This window comes from Lycium ferocissimum, chromosome 2, assembly GCF_029784015.1.
Source record: "Lycium ferocissimum isolate CSIRO_LF1 chromosome 2, AGI_CSIRO_Lferr_CH_V1, whole genome shotgun sequence".
NCBI lineage: Eukaryota > Viridiplantae > Streptophyta > Magnoliopsida > Solanales > Solanaceae > Lycium > Lycium ferocissimum.
In genome coordinates this window covers 67,999,817-68,015,531 of record NC_081343.1, presented here as the reverse complement: position 1 = coordinate 68,015,531, position 15,715 = coordinate 67,999,817, and the positions used below count along the sequence as shown (strand labels likewise).

General features: G+C 38.3%; 2 protein-coding genes across 2 annotated transcripts in view; one reads left to right on the top strand and one right to left on the bottom strand.

Moving 5' to 3' along the window:
• The window catches only part of LOC132047035 (pentatricopeptide repeat-containing protein At3g29290), a 44,293-nt gene that overhangs the window by 13,777 nt on the left and 14,801 nt on the right, over window positions 1–15,715 (top strand). The window lies entirely within an intron of this gene.
• Window positions 10,854–12,299, bottom strand: LOC132048358 (probable LRR receptor-like serine/threonine-protein kinase RPK1). Its single transcript, XM_059439267.1, has 2 exons — window positions 12,136–12,299; window positions 10,854–11,216 (listed from the first exon to the last, which is right to left on the bottom strand). The coding sequence occupies exons 1-2, from the start codon at window positions 12,296–12,298 to the stop codon at window positions 10,888–10,890; spliced, it is 492 nt and encodes a 163-aa protein (XP_059295250.1). The 5' UTR covers window position 12,299; the 3' UTR covers window positions 10,854–10,887.

Genomic DNA, 15,715 nt, shown 5'->3' with positions numbered 1-15,715 from the left:
CAATACTGATTGTTAATTCCTTCTCAATTTAATACTATTTGTAAGACTATAGTCACCCTTTTGGACAAACATGACATGGCTTTTCCCATTTCTTGGTTATACCTGGGTAACTCTTCAGTATATTCATATGTTTAACTTAATAACTAAAACTACCCTGGTCGAGAACATTAGAATTCTTTAATCAAACCTAGCAATTTGTCAAAGAAGAGTACAGATTAACCAATGATTTACTATTATCTAATTTCCCTTATTTTACAGATAATATTAATGTAATGAACAAAACAGCTAAGGAATAGGAGATACTAAGTCAAATTATTGGATAAAGAAGCTGAGATAGAGACAATCCATGCCTGGTTGAGAGATTGAGTTTGTTGCACGTAAAAGTTTATAATATGAAATCCGTGGTGGTCCTGGTTGAGAGATTGAGTTGGTTGTGCTCTCACTGTCATCTTTCCTCAGATATCTTCTAATTACGATAATCCGGATAAGCCATGCATCACAATTGCAGCAGCAACGAATAACAAAATAATCCGCAAAAGCTTTTTAGTTCTTGAGTTGCTGGATGGACTAGTATTGCAAACTGAGACGGGAAACTCGGGATGGCCACCTAAACCTTTATTGGACAAAAATGATTGACTAGTGAAACTTTTGAAAGGACCCATAAAGGAATCTCACCTGTTAAGTCATTGAATGAAACATTGAAATACCTGAGATATTTGAAGAGCTCTCAAGCGATTTGGGGATTGGACCAGAGAGGTTTTTTTTTTCGTTCCTGCTTAACACTTTTGAAGGTCTCAGCATGTCCTAAATGCTGAGGAATACACAATTACCAGTTTCAGGAAAAAAAAAAAAGAGAGGTCTAAGACAGTCAAACTTATCACGTCACTGTTGTCTGTTGAATGTTGATGTAGTCAGATTATTGTGTGCTAAAGAAAAATTGATCAAGTTTGATACGACCTCCAACTGCCACTGGAAACTCATTTAAGAAATTGTTTCATGACAAGTCTATGAATATTGCAGCCTTTAAGTTTCCAATACCTGGATGTAGAGAGCTATTCATTAAGTTTGATGATTAGCTTACCTCTAGAAGATCTTTGGTACACTTAAAGTTAACCTATTTGAATCCAAGTAAAAAGCTTTCTTAGAGATTCAATTTCCCAGGGCTCAAATACAGTTCAGCCAGACTTTGGAAAAGACGGACTATTATATAGAGAGTTAAGCTTTTGTATTAGTTATGGGATTAATGCAGATATCTCTGGTTTGTTAGTTATAGGATTAATGGAAATATTACTAATATAATGAACCAAAAAGGGAGTGAAGCTTTTGTATATGAAAAGTGTGATTATAGGAGATGCCAAGTGTTAGTGATCGAGCGGGTTCAGTCTTTCAGTGTTTTCCACCATTAGAATCTATGTTATACATCAATTGCGAGTGAGTGAAAAATATGGGGTATTTGTCTGTTCAATCTATAGTTGAGCTGTTTCATTGGGACAATTCCGTTCAACTTGGTAACCAAAAGAGCCAAGCTTATAGTTCAACATTTTACACTGCTTTTGTCACACCCCCCTTTCTTGGGGGTGTGATGGACGCACCCCGACCCCATGCCGAGCCGAGCGAACCCTCCAACTCCTATTACAGACATAAAAGTTTTTTTTTCCTTTCTGAACCTCTAAGTCAAATATACATAATAAAGCTTACTGAAATATTCTTTTTGTTGCTTCCAGATCAAATAAAACCTGTAACTGCGTAAAACTTATGTCATAATACAAACTGACACATCGGCTGATGGAGCGGCGCGGGGAAGGCAAACGCTACATACTCGTGGCTCTGTCTGCAAAGTCTCTAACATCGGTCCGAACTCTCGCGTGCAAGCGCTCGACTCGGCAACGCTCCGAGACTAAATGGAGCTCGCCAGCCGGCTGAACATCTTACATAATAGCTTGACTCGTGCAGGTGTACAACGTGGCGTGACGCGGCCGAAGAAAAGGGGTCGGTACGAAACAATGTATGCGAGTATGTAAGGCAAGAGTAACAACATAACATCGTGATATAAAGCTTAGAGCACGGTATAGAGTCGGTGTGCTTTTACATGCCTACGTTTTTGCCTCTTTGAGTGGATATCATGTATGGCTTTTCGCTTTTGAAACGACGTATATGGGTATTCTGAAAATGCTTGCACGACCATATGGAGAATGCGGTTAATCTTTGCGCGATCCGTATAGGTACGGTGTAACGCTATCACGAGCATATCATGGGGTAAAGAAGTAATACGTACATCCGAGTGCCCCTTGGGGAGGATACCATGCATGCTAGCTTTTTTTTTAAAAAAAATATATAAATATACGTAAGTAAGGTCGGCCGACCACGTGGAGATCGGTGTGTAAGCGCCCGTCCATACAGAACGGTGTATAAGCCCGCGTCCGGGCCTCGCGTCGGGGTATAACCGCTATACAGACAGTGGTGTGTCTGCCAGCGCGCCGTTGGGCGCGCGGCGGTGTGATGCCGGCCGTACGTAGTGCACGGTGTTATAAAAAAAACTTAATTATAGAGCGATACGACGAGGAGCCCCAGTGAAAGCTACAACTCATCGGTTGACATAAGGTCGGTAACCTCCGATTGCATTATGGGTAATCATGCGGTCATCGTATCTCACCTCGAAGGAACTAGTGTTATAAGGCGGTCATGTCGAACGAAGAATAGCGTTAAGAGAAAACGTAGAATCTAAACCATAAACCTTGTAAGACGTCAACTCATATACTTTGGGTCTTTAGAAAATAAGGTCATAACAAGGAATAGAATTGAGGATCAAGATCTAGTTTCCGATACTTTCATACTCGTATAAAATCCAACTTCGAGACTCTTAGTCAGCGGAATCATGCTTGTCATACCCATCCATAGACATATTCTCTTCCTTGACATCATCGTCACCATTATTATCATAAGAAATACTCTCGTTAGAATAGTTACAACAACATCGTTTAATAAACGGATCAATAAAGAAAATCCGGAGCAATGGGCCCGCCTCTAATGAGGCAATGACGTGCAATTTACGTACGTTACATTTTATGACGTCACTTGTGAGGGTTTTAAGGTAGTCAGTCTCGTTAAAAATTTCTGAATATTTAGGTAATTTTTCCAACTATTCATGAAAACCTCTGATTTTCAATTTCTTGAATGAAAAAGGGAAAACTTTAGGCGCGGATTCCGAGAGAATGGAGTTGTCCCCGAGGTTCATATCCAACCAAAAGATGTCTAAGAACATACCCCGAAAAGAAGGAAGAGTAAGACCTTACATACCTTTTTTCCGCTTTGTATGCCGCTCCAAATTCAACTTCCAATTTCATGGCAAAATCTACGATTTGGTCGCGTACACCAAACATTGGTTATAAGACTTTAGAATTTAATCTTAAATCAACGCTCGTCTTGACTTCTCAAATAGATTCATTTCTAAATCTTTCACGTAGATTTCGCAAAGATCTCCCCAGAATATACCATCCCGAGAATATAACTCGGCTACCAATTTCAATCAACAACAATCCAGGGAATTCAACCCGCCCAAACTATCAATACTAACAATTATTCTAGCAACACTTCAATATTCAATTCAACCCAAAATCTTCCAAATGCCATAAGAACATTAATAATACATGTCTTTCTTTCAAATTCAAATGATAGCGCTCCTAATCCTCACCTTTTTACAACATTATTTCCATACAAGAAACTATATTAAAATCATATAAAGTTTCCAAAACGACCCTTCGCAACACTACAACTTCAACATAAGTCATCAAACATTCATTCTCATCATAAAATTCTCAACAACAATAGCCAAGAACACTAAATAAATTTGATTCATTCTTCCTCCAAAGTGTACCACCATTGATGACTATACTAACACCATAATTTCATGAATTCTATTCATTCTTCACGTTACAATATGCACAACCATTCATAACACAACAATCCAACATCTTAAATAAATTAGTTCATCCATTCCATACCATACCACATATACTCGGCCATACAACAACATCCCTATTTTCACGTTTTTCATTCGTTTCCACACTTCACAACATGTACAAACATCTATAGAACATGTAAAGAAGATTGAACCTCACCTTTTTCCATCCAACTTCTCCCATCGGTAGATTGACAAATTGCGACAACAAGCGCTTTTCTCGTTCCGACAACTATTCCACGTTGACGAGGACCTCCCCGATTGATATAAAAGCTCAAGAAACAATTTTTCATGATCAACATGATGGTCAAGTTCGGTCAAAGAACCAAAATTTCTCGCTTCGTAAAATCTTTTTCTCCTTCTTTTTTTCTTCAATTTTCTTCAAATTTCTAGAAAATTCTTAAGTCACTGAGTGATGAATTTTTGCTTTGTACGGTCATCTTTCTCCATATATATATTTAACCCTTCCAATATAAAATGAACACATACACCCCTTCATGGCTTAAAATAATTGGCCACCTCGGTGGGACCCACGGCCACTTGGCTTCTCCAAGAAGTCATGAACTAGTAATACTTTCCAAATTCCGAGTTCATTAACATCCCACACCAATAATAATATTCATGTTACTTGCATTAAAACAAAAATCTAAAAATGGTCTGGCCTCTTAACTTCCCGCGATTGTCTTAAAATATTTCAACGTGCAAATGCGAGATATAACATCCTTCCTCTTTGAATATCTGCCCGACTGCTCAACTAGTCTTATTTTTCGGTTCAGAAGACTTCCTGGGAGTCCATGAGAAGTTGTCTTTTCTCGAGCCCATTCTCTATCTTTCATCTTAGTCTTTACAATTGCACTTCTCGCCTCTATGTGAATCTTCATTCCATGTCATGCATTTCCTACCCTCCGCACCAACTCGTTTCTACCTCTTCATGCATCCCCTTCGATAGACCGATATGCTTTGGAACCTCGTATTTTCGCTAATAAGTTTCCTTCCTTCCTGACCAGCTCACACGTTTCCCCCCCTTGCGGTTCCTACGCGCTACCGCCTTTCAGCATGGCCTTCGCTATGCCTTATTCCTCACCTTCTTTCCAACTTTACCTATCATATCGAAACTTCTTTACCCTAAATTTTTTCTTCCTTCCGTCTATGTCGTCTCACTTGTTCGCTCCTACCCGGCCGTGATTCTCCCTCAACTACGCGTTTCGTATTATAAATGCATGCGTCCATATCTCTCAAGTCAGTCTCTCGCTACTTTTTGTCCTTCGTACCAAATTCTTACAACTTCCGCTCTTCCTATCCTCGTCGTCGTACATTAACATAGTTACATAATTTTATTCCTTTTTATGTATCCTCATCCCAACCTATAGTAAAATAATAACAACTTACTTTACAACACTTGGTGTACCGTTTACTTCGCTAGTACTCAAACCCTGTGATCCTTACTTGGGTTGACGCCTTACACCGTACTTTGGCCACGGGACCATATGTCCACCGATACAATCATACCGACATCTTACACACTCATATATATACATATATAATTACTATCAACTAGCCCGCATTCTCCAAACGCTATTCGCCTATCCTAATTCCAGATCGTGCGCGCTTCGTCTTCTTCACCGAGCTAGCCTCGCTTCGTCCCACGCGTCTTCTTAGCGGTTTCCAACCATTCTATACACCTAGTATCCCTTAGGTTACTCTAACCTCTTATTTGTCTCTATGTCCGAATATGTGCACTTCTGTAAACTTCCCAAGGGTCACCCATCTTAATCGCTCCCACCTCGAGCACGCTTAACTTCGAAACTTTCGGTGGAATTGGCCTTAATATCGATATAATGCGTCCGTCTCTCATACGGCCTTTGTCATACGATTAGAGGCTGGGGTCGAGCAGGCCTTGCTGCACCTCGAGACATTTTCGTAACACGTCCTTTCTTTCGTGCACTACTGCTTGCCCTTTTTCGATTCCCAATGGTCACCTTTCACCCGTGCGTACGACTTCACTTTCTATCTGTGGCTTCCGACCTCACGGTAGCCGACCACACCTTCATCGCCACGCCAAATCCCTAACCTTTTCCGAAATAATGTATCTACTTATCGCCTACTTCAGCGTATTTCCTTTCCACGCTCCTTCCTCGTTGCCGTGTCCATTCTCGTGTAACTTCCTTTATCCCTCCTACTATTCAAGATTCAAGGTAAAGTAAATATCGACAATATCACACGGAACATACTATTATATGACACATTCCAAATGTCTGTGGCTTCCGCCTGGCAGCTGCACAATTATCCAAATTTACCCTCTCGTGACTTGCCATTTTCCGTCGCATATTCGAAGCGATGCGAGAGTCTTATTTTCATGACTCGTCTCTATCGCACGATCACAAATACGTAAAGCATGTCATCAATTCCTAAATGCCCCGCAAACCTCCTCGTTTATAAATCGTGGCCGCTCACACTCATAAACAGGACTCTACCTATTACCCACTTCTACAGACAACCCTGTATCGACCTCGGCCTGATACCACTTTGTCACACCCCGACTTTATTTTCGTGTGATTACACCCGATTCTATACCCGAGCCGAGCGAACCCTCCAACTCCTATTACGTACATAATTTTTTTTTTCCTTTCTCACCTCTAAGTCACATATACATAATAAAGCCTTACCGAAATATTCTTTTTGTCGTTCCGCATCAAATAAAACCCGTAATCCCGTAAAAAACTTATGTCATAATACAAACCGACACACGGCCGACGTAGCCGCCGCGAACCGACGCTCTATACTCATGACTACCGCAAGTCTCTAACATCAAATTCCGTAACTCCCATCGGCAAGCTCGACTTTGCGAACACTCAACCAAACGAGCTCGCCAACTTCGCCGGAACATCTTCTATAATAGCTTTCAACTCGTTCGGTGTACCACAAGTGGTACGAGACCACTCGAAGGTGCGGTCATGACGAACAACGTGAATGGCATGGCGCAGTAACAACATAACATCATGATATAAAGCTTAGAAAGCACAAGATGTAGCCTATTAACAACTCGTACCTTCCGTTTCGCTCTTTAAAGTGACATCATGTAAGCCAACTTTACCTTTTCGAAACGACATACGGGTATTTACAGCAAACCTGCCCACCGAGCAGGGGCTGGTGGTAACGCTCGTCCATATAGGTACTAGCGTGCAACGCTATCCGAGCATAATACGTGTTAAGCACCGTACATCCGAGTGCCCCTCGCTGATACCATGCATGCTAGCTTTTTTTTAAAAACATATAAATATCTGTAAAAGAAGCTGCCCGACCACGTAGACGGGCAGACAACCGCCCGTCCATATAGGAACGTGCAGCGTTTCTCGCGTCCGGTGCCTCCCCGCGTCCGAGAGCACCGCCCACTATAACAAAGGTGCCGTCTTGGCCGCTCATCACGCGCGTGACATCGCTCGCCTACGTAGGCATCGTGTTATAAAAAAACATACTTAATTATGTACATGCAATGAGCCTGAAAGCTACAACTCTACCCGGTTGACGATTTGCCTGGAACCTCCGATCGTACTACATGGAGTAATCATGGTCATCATGTCTCACCTTGAAGGAACTAGTGTTATAAGGCGAGATCGTCAACGAAGAATAAGAGAAAACATAGAATGAAACCATAAACCTTGTAAGAAGACGTCAACTCATATACTTTGGGTCTTTAGAAAATAAGGTCATAACCAAGGAATGTAATCGAGGATCAAGATCTAGTTTGATACTTTCATACTCATATGAATCCTACTTGAGACTCTTAGTCATGGAATCATTCTCTCATACCCATCATAGACATATTCTCTTCGACATCATCGTCACCATTATTATCATAGAAATACTTCGTTAGAATAGTTACAACACTTATCGCTTAATAAACGATCAATAAAGAAAATTTAGGAACAATGGGCCCACCTCAAGTCTAACGAGGCGACGTACACAATTTACGTACGTTACATTTTTATGACGTCACTTGTAAGGGTTTTAAGGTAGTCGGGTCTCATTTGTGCAATTTCTAGATATTTAGGTAATTCTTCCAACTATTCATGAAACCTCTAATTCAAATCTACCGAATGAAAAAGTGGAAAACTTTAGGCACTCGTATCTCTGAGAAAATTCGAGTTGTCCCCGAGGTTCATATCCAACCTAGTATGTCTAAGACATGCCAGCATGGGAAGAGTAAGACCTTACATACCTTTTTTTCCGCTTTGTATGCCGCTCCAAATTCAACTTCCAATTTCGCCAAAATCTACAATTTGTCACAGTATACCAAACATCGTTATAAGGACTTTAGGAATTTAATCTAAATCAACGCTCGTCTTGACTTCTCAAATAGATTCACTTATATTCTCGTCGAGATTTTGGCAAAGATCTCCCCGTAAATATACCATCCCCGAATATAACTCGCCAATTTCAATCAACAACAATCCGGGAATTCAACCCGGCCAAACTATCAACAATACTAACAATTATTCTAGCAACACTTCAATATTCAATTCAACCCAAAATCTTCCAAATGCCATAAGAACATTAATAATACATTTCTTTCTTTCAAATTCATCAATGGCGCTCCTAATCCTCACCTTTACAACATTATTTCCATAAATACAAGAAACTATATTAAAATTATATAAAGTTTCCAAAACCTCGCAACACTACAACTTCAACATAAGTCATCAAACATTCATTCTCATCATAAAATTCTCAACAACAATAGCCAAGAACACTAAATAAATTTGATTCATTCTTCCTCCACAAGCAAAACACCATTCTACGACATACCAACACCCATAATTTCATGAATTCTATTCATTCCTTCACGTTACAATATGCACAACCATTCATAACACAACAATCCAACATGCTAAATAAATTAGTTCATCCATTCCATACCATACCACATATACTCGGCCACACAACAACATCCCTATTTTCACGTTTTTCATTCGTTTCCACACTTCACAACTAGGGGTGTTCATGGTTCGGTTTGGGTCGGTTATTGGTTAAAACCATAACCAAACCAATTTAGTCGATTTTTAAATGTCTAAAACCATAACCAAACCAAGTAAAATAATAACCACCTATTGGTTATTGCCTATAGTTCGATTTGGTTCGGTTTCTTTTTCAATTTATGACTAGCCGTGACAATTCAAATATTCTCTCTCTACATTCTTCAAATTTTATGAAGTTCTTTTTTCTCACGGCCCATGGCGAACTTTGTCCGCATATCGAGGGAAAGACATGCCGATGGCAATGTAAAATGAAAAGAGATAGTAGGATTTTTACTTTTTACCCTTATGCTTACGAATTTTATTAGAGTGGGTTTCGGATTGTTGATTCTGAGATATTTTTTTTTAAGATACGTGGGCCTTAAAAATAAGTAGACTAAAATTAAATTAATAATTAAAAGGTATAAAATATCTTTAATTATTTATGAAAAGTTAATATTATATATATAAATAATTATAAATTTTATGTATATAATTATCGGTTTGGTTCGGTTATTTATTGCGGTTATTTTTTACTATAACCATAACCAAACCAAATATTATCAATTTTTCAAATTTAAAACTAAACCAAACCAAACCAAACCAAACCAAATGTCGATTTTTTATTCTGCTTGGTTTGGTTTTAACCAAAACTGTGAACATCCCTATTCACAACATGTACAAACATCTATTGAACATGTATAGAAGATTGAACCTCACCTTTTTCCATCCAACTTCTCCCTCGGCTAGGATTGACAAATTGCGACAACAAGCGCTTTTCTCGTTCCAACAACTATTCCACGTTGACGAGGACCTCCCAATTGATATAAAAGCTTGAAGAAACAATTTTTCATGATCAACATGATAGGGCTGGTTCGGTCAGCAACCAGCCCTCTTGGCCGTCTTTTTCTCCTTCTTTTTTTCTTCAATTTTCTTCAAATTTCTAGAAAATTCTTAAGTCACAAGGATGAATTTTTGCTTTGCATGGTCATCTTTCTCCATATATATATTTAACCCTTCCAATATAAAATGAACACATACACCCCCTTTCATGGCTTAAAATAATTGGCCACCCACGGGTGGGACCCACGGCCACTTGGCTTCTCCAAGAAGTCATGAACTAGTAACACTTTCCAAATTCCGAGTTCGCCCTTAACATTCCACACCAATAATAATATTCATAAGTGGCTTCAGGCATTAAAACAAACCTAAAATGGCCTTGCCCTTAACTTCCCGCGATTGTCTTAAAATATTCCAACGTGCAAAATGCGAGATATAACAAACTTTGCATCGACTTCAAGCTGATATGTACATAATAATGATCATCAGTATTATACAAGGCATTCTCCATGCCAACTTTAGTACACATCTTATATATTAAAGTTATTTGACACACATACACTCAAAACTTGCACAAGAGAAAAACATAAGAAACAAGAAAGTGTACCTGGACCAAATGTTGGTTGTCATCTCAATCGGGGTCACTAAATTTGCTAACGCCTCGAAAAGCAAGTATTCGTACAAAATTTTAAACTGGGATCAAACTTGAGTCACACGAAAAATATACTAATAGTAAGAAGACTTGAGTTTTTCACTTAACCATTATCTACATAAGGTACAGTTTTCAACAATTCATCATAACTCAATTTCCATGGACAAAAATGTTGATCCTTCTCCTTATAAGTTACTTGATTTATTTTACTTTGCTGATGAAGTTTTCTTCGTACTCAATAAGTACAATAAGGATAGCCAACTCAATAGTAAGTTCCAAAGCTTCAATAGTTTTCTCTTCTTTCTCGTTTTACCTTTTTCTTAGACTTCCCGAAAATGATCATTTCTATCCATACGACATTAGAATGATTTAAAAGTTGGATACTTACCGTTGCATAAACCTTGTTACATCATTTGCGAAGGAATTCATGCTTGATCTTCATGATATTTGCAAGGACATCTTTCATGTTCGTACCTCCTCTCATTAGGAGATTCAACGGTGCAATTCAATGCCAACTCCAAAATAGAGGACACAAATTGCAACTTCTTCTCAAAATCAGTCTCTTCAGGTTCCCATAAGGTGACATCAATAATATTATCTGCGACAGTTAGTGAATTATAGACCCAACTCCTCATGCTCAAATTTTCGTGAAACATTTCATCATATGGCCTTCTCCTTGTGAAAGTTTCCATGAGCATAATGCCATAGCTGTACACATCACATCTTCTAGAAACTAATCCTACTGATCCATACTCTGATCCAATGTTACAAGAGTAATTAGTTTCTTGACAAGCCAAATAAATAAATGAAAAATAATATCTATATATTTTCTAGATACTAAAAATAGTTGAATCTACCTTGAATAGATAAAAACTTTAAAAACTGAAGGTATAATGGGAATGAAACAAGAGTAAGGCTATCAATTGAAATGATGACTTCTGGCAGATTAAAGATGATATCATACAGATTCAATCTATGAGCTCACTTTGCCAATTCACTTTCACACATACCTTAAGAGTAAGGTAACACTGCCGATCGACGCTCGCTAACTTGGTCGAACAATGCAAAATAACTACCTTATTCACCGAGGCTATAAATCTTCCTTTCAAAATTATATCCACATTGAAGAATCACGTAGTAGGCGAGCCTAACATTAGAATCCGAGTGAGGAGAGGCAATTTTATTTTTTATCCTGGCTGAGTCTTCTCTGCTTGCTCTAAAAATCCTAGAATCTAGATATCTTTTTGTATGCTTCATTACGAGGAGCAACCCTTTTTTTCCTTTTTTTTCTTTTTTCTCCGGGTAAGCTGCAGAGTGTGACGAATTCCTCATTCCTAGTATGTATATTTGTATTGTAGAGGTCGTGCATAGCCCCCCATGTTCCTTTGGATTATCTATTTAGTCTTCTCTGGGGAAACTTTTGATTAAAAAAAAAGATTGATACGATATGACCACAACTTTCTTTTTCTTTATCTTCGTCGATGCATGAATATAGAGTTTGACATAGTCATATTTTGATGTTTTCAATAACCTTTTTCTCATGCTTAATCTGTGATATGTTATATTTTCTTAAATTAAGCTATCCACTCAAGCTTTTACCCAATTCTAAGGTGATACATAACATAAGAACCAAGAACTGATATGCAATTATAAAAGGACGAAAAGAAATTTACCTGGTGCAATGTAGCCCATTGTATCAAGTGTTTTAGTATGAGCAATAGATTCCCCTTCTCCCAATAACTTGGCCAGGCCAAAGTCACTCACATGTCCAATCAGCCTTTCGTCTAGCAAGACGTTGCTAGGCTTCAAGTCACTATGTACAACGATCCGTGGCATAACCATGACGGAGATATTCCAGCAGTAATACGCAACATCGATCATTATGTCTAATCTTTGGATCATATTCAAGAAGTAACCATCGTAATGTAACCACCGCTCAAGGCCTCCATCGGGCATGTACTCAGAAGTAAAGCTTTAAAATCCAAGTTAGTACAACTGGTGATAAATTTGGTAAGATTCCTATGGCAAAGGTTCCGCAAAACTTCACATTCAGAATCAAAACTCTTGAATGCACCTTCAATCTGTAAATTAAACACTTTGATTGCCCGTACCATCCCATTTGCAAAGATTCCCCTTGTAAATCGCAGCCATAACCTCCAAAGCCTAGCAAGTTGCATTGGTCGAACCCTTGAGTTGCCCTTTCAACTTCAATGTATGAAATCCTTGCTAATGTTGTTCTTGCAGGTAAGGATTCGGCTTGAGTTGGACTCTGTTCCCACGTCTCCTTAGCATAAACACAACTATTGAAGCAAGAACCATCAGTGAAGCTCCCAATGGGACAAGTATAATCAGTAGCAATTTGCTTCTTCTTGACTGATGAAATGACCTAGTCATGCAAGGCCGGAAAAGCAAATCGCCGCATAACTCTCCATTTCCCATAAAGGATTGAGAGGTGAAATTAAGAAAAGGTCCTTTACTTGGGATTTCACCTTCTAATCTATTGAATGATACATTGAAATCCTTCAGATACCGAAGTTGACTCTAGTGATTTTGGAATCGTACCCGAAAGAATGTTATTGGATAGATTCGCCGATTCCAAACTTATCATTTTCCCAAGTGACTCCGGAACAGATCCTTGTAACTCATTATAAGCCAAAGTTCTTCTTCTTCTAAATAACTACTATAGAAACTCCCTACCGACGGTGATGCTCTCACAAGATCGCCAACTTACCACCAATCGGGAGAATTCCCTACCGCAATAATGTTTAGTTTCTTTTATCAACGTTGGAGTTCTTTTTTGATTGCTTTCAATTTCTTCAACTAAATGATGATCTTGCTTTCTTATTCTCAAGTAGGGCGTGGTAATGAGATTAAGGAGGAAGATTGTGAACAAGATACTTTGACAAAGGTAATTAAATTCCTATTACCCGTACAACTTTGTTATTCTAAAATATTACGTGTTTAATTTCATTATTAGTTTATATACAAATTGCTGCTTTATGGGTTTATTTTTTTTTATTTTTTTTTTTTTGTGGGGGGGGGGGGGGGGCAAACATATTAACTATGTTCGAAAAGGCAATGATGGGTTGGTCTTATATATTCGCGCAATCATTTTATATTACCTGTAATAATGTATTCATTTATTTATTTATTGTAGTAGTGAAACCAAACAGAGGAAGAGCTTTGCACAGATTGTCATCCCAATTTAGGGAAATTTCTCGTAAAACTAGTCAATTTATAATTAATTATTAAAAAGTTTACGAAATATCTTCCGTTTGCTTTTACTTATTAAGTTTGTATTTTGCACTCACTTAAGAAAATATTAATTAAATCCTTATTTTACTAAATTATCCCTATTAATGGTCTTGCTGAAATCTAAATTTTGCTACTAGTACTCCAATTAGTATGAAAAATTATTACTTAATAATAAGGGTTAATTTGAAGGGAAAAAATTAACTCTCTCTTGATTTGTTGCATAGGGCAAGTAAAATACAAAATCTTTATTTACAACGAAAACATGTTTGTGTATTGTATAACTGCTTTCCCCTATCCACTTTTTTATTCAAAAGTTTTTTTTTTTTCAGGACATTTTGGCTCTCGCACTCCAGTTCCGGAGAGTTCTGACCGCCCACTCTATCGAGTTAGGGCGGAGCAGGACTTCCGCCTTCACTCTGATCTCGCCAGGACATCAGAGGGACTGTCCATATAGTGTCTACCTCGTGCTGACCCGCCGATATCTATGTAGCGTTGATGAAGTTTTTTGAGGAGTTTTTGCAGCTCATAGTACTTCATCCTAGGTGGCACCAAGTACTTACCAGCGACACACCTAGTGGCACCCCGACCCCCCAAACGCCCCGATCCTCCGAGCACCAGCCCCCGACCCCGAACGGCCACCCGACGCACTTCCAATTCACGATCCATGTTTACTATATGCAACCACAATAATGCTTAGAAGACTTTTTAAGCATATTCAAGAATCCAAACTGCATTTTGATTTCAGTCAAAATAGAACACATATGGAGGGTGTAAGAAAAGGTAAAATTTGGATGTCTAGACCCAAGGTGCAAGAGGTGGGGCATAGAAATTTTTACATCTAACTCTAGTTTTTCGAGCAGGCGACCAAGTGCTTCCATTTATATTGCATCTCTTCATCAAAACCAACAGTTCATCAACTCACTCCTTAACCCCCACAAGATAACACGACTTCAGAAAACAAAATACACTTAAGTTCTAGCTTGCGTGCTAGCTCGACTAACTCCATGGGTTACCAGCAAATTCAATCAGAAAACTTGTTATGTTGAGTTTTAGAACAAGAAACTTGGCTTGTGTGTGTTTCTTCTCCCATGTAAGCTCACACTATAGGTTGTCTAGTTGGTTATCTTGAATTTAGAACAGGAAACTTGGCTTTTGTGAGTTTCTTATCCGATGTGAGCGCACAAGTGAATTATTGCACGTATCCTATAGTATGGTAAGGGTCAATGCAAAACTAGTGAACTTATGATGAAATATATGTATTATTGTAATTTAGAACAGGATTCCTTCATTTTAATGACCATCTTGCAGATTATCACCAAAAGCATGAAGACTTCACTAGAATGTAGTCTACTTTGGCAGCTCATTAACAAGAACATGAAAGAGAGAGAGAGAGAGAGAGAGACACACACACACACACAAAAAAAAAAAAAAAAAAAAGGAACCAAACTTTAAATTCGAAATCAAAGAATAGAAAAGAATTCACCTCCTTCATATCCCAATGATTTTCTAGCCTTTAGGTGCTTAACTAATGGTTGTAGGAAATTGCATCTGTGGATAGCGGACTAGAAGGAGATGTAGATAGTCGTCAGAGTGAGTGGGTGTCATAGTTTGGGTCGGTTCGAAATAAGAAAGAGGAACAACTTTAGAGTCTGCTTGGAAAGACACCTAAGAATGGGATTTGTGGTAATCTATATCTATATATAATATAAAGCTAGACATAGACAATCCATGGTACCTCTCTATGGCCTCCATTGGCATTTATCTTTTTTTCCTTTTTTTTTTTTTTTTTTTTTTGATATTTTCTCAATTTATTTTACATTTTTTGGTTCATTTCTGCTACTAAATAATAGATGAAGCATCATAAAGCTCAACTAAATACAGCAATCGATTGTAATTAAGTCCAATTAAATGTTAAGTCTAAATCATCCAACATAGCATCTCATTTTCCAGGTTTTTGCCTTTTGAAGTGCAATAACTCTCCCCTAATTAAAATATTTC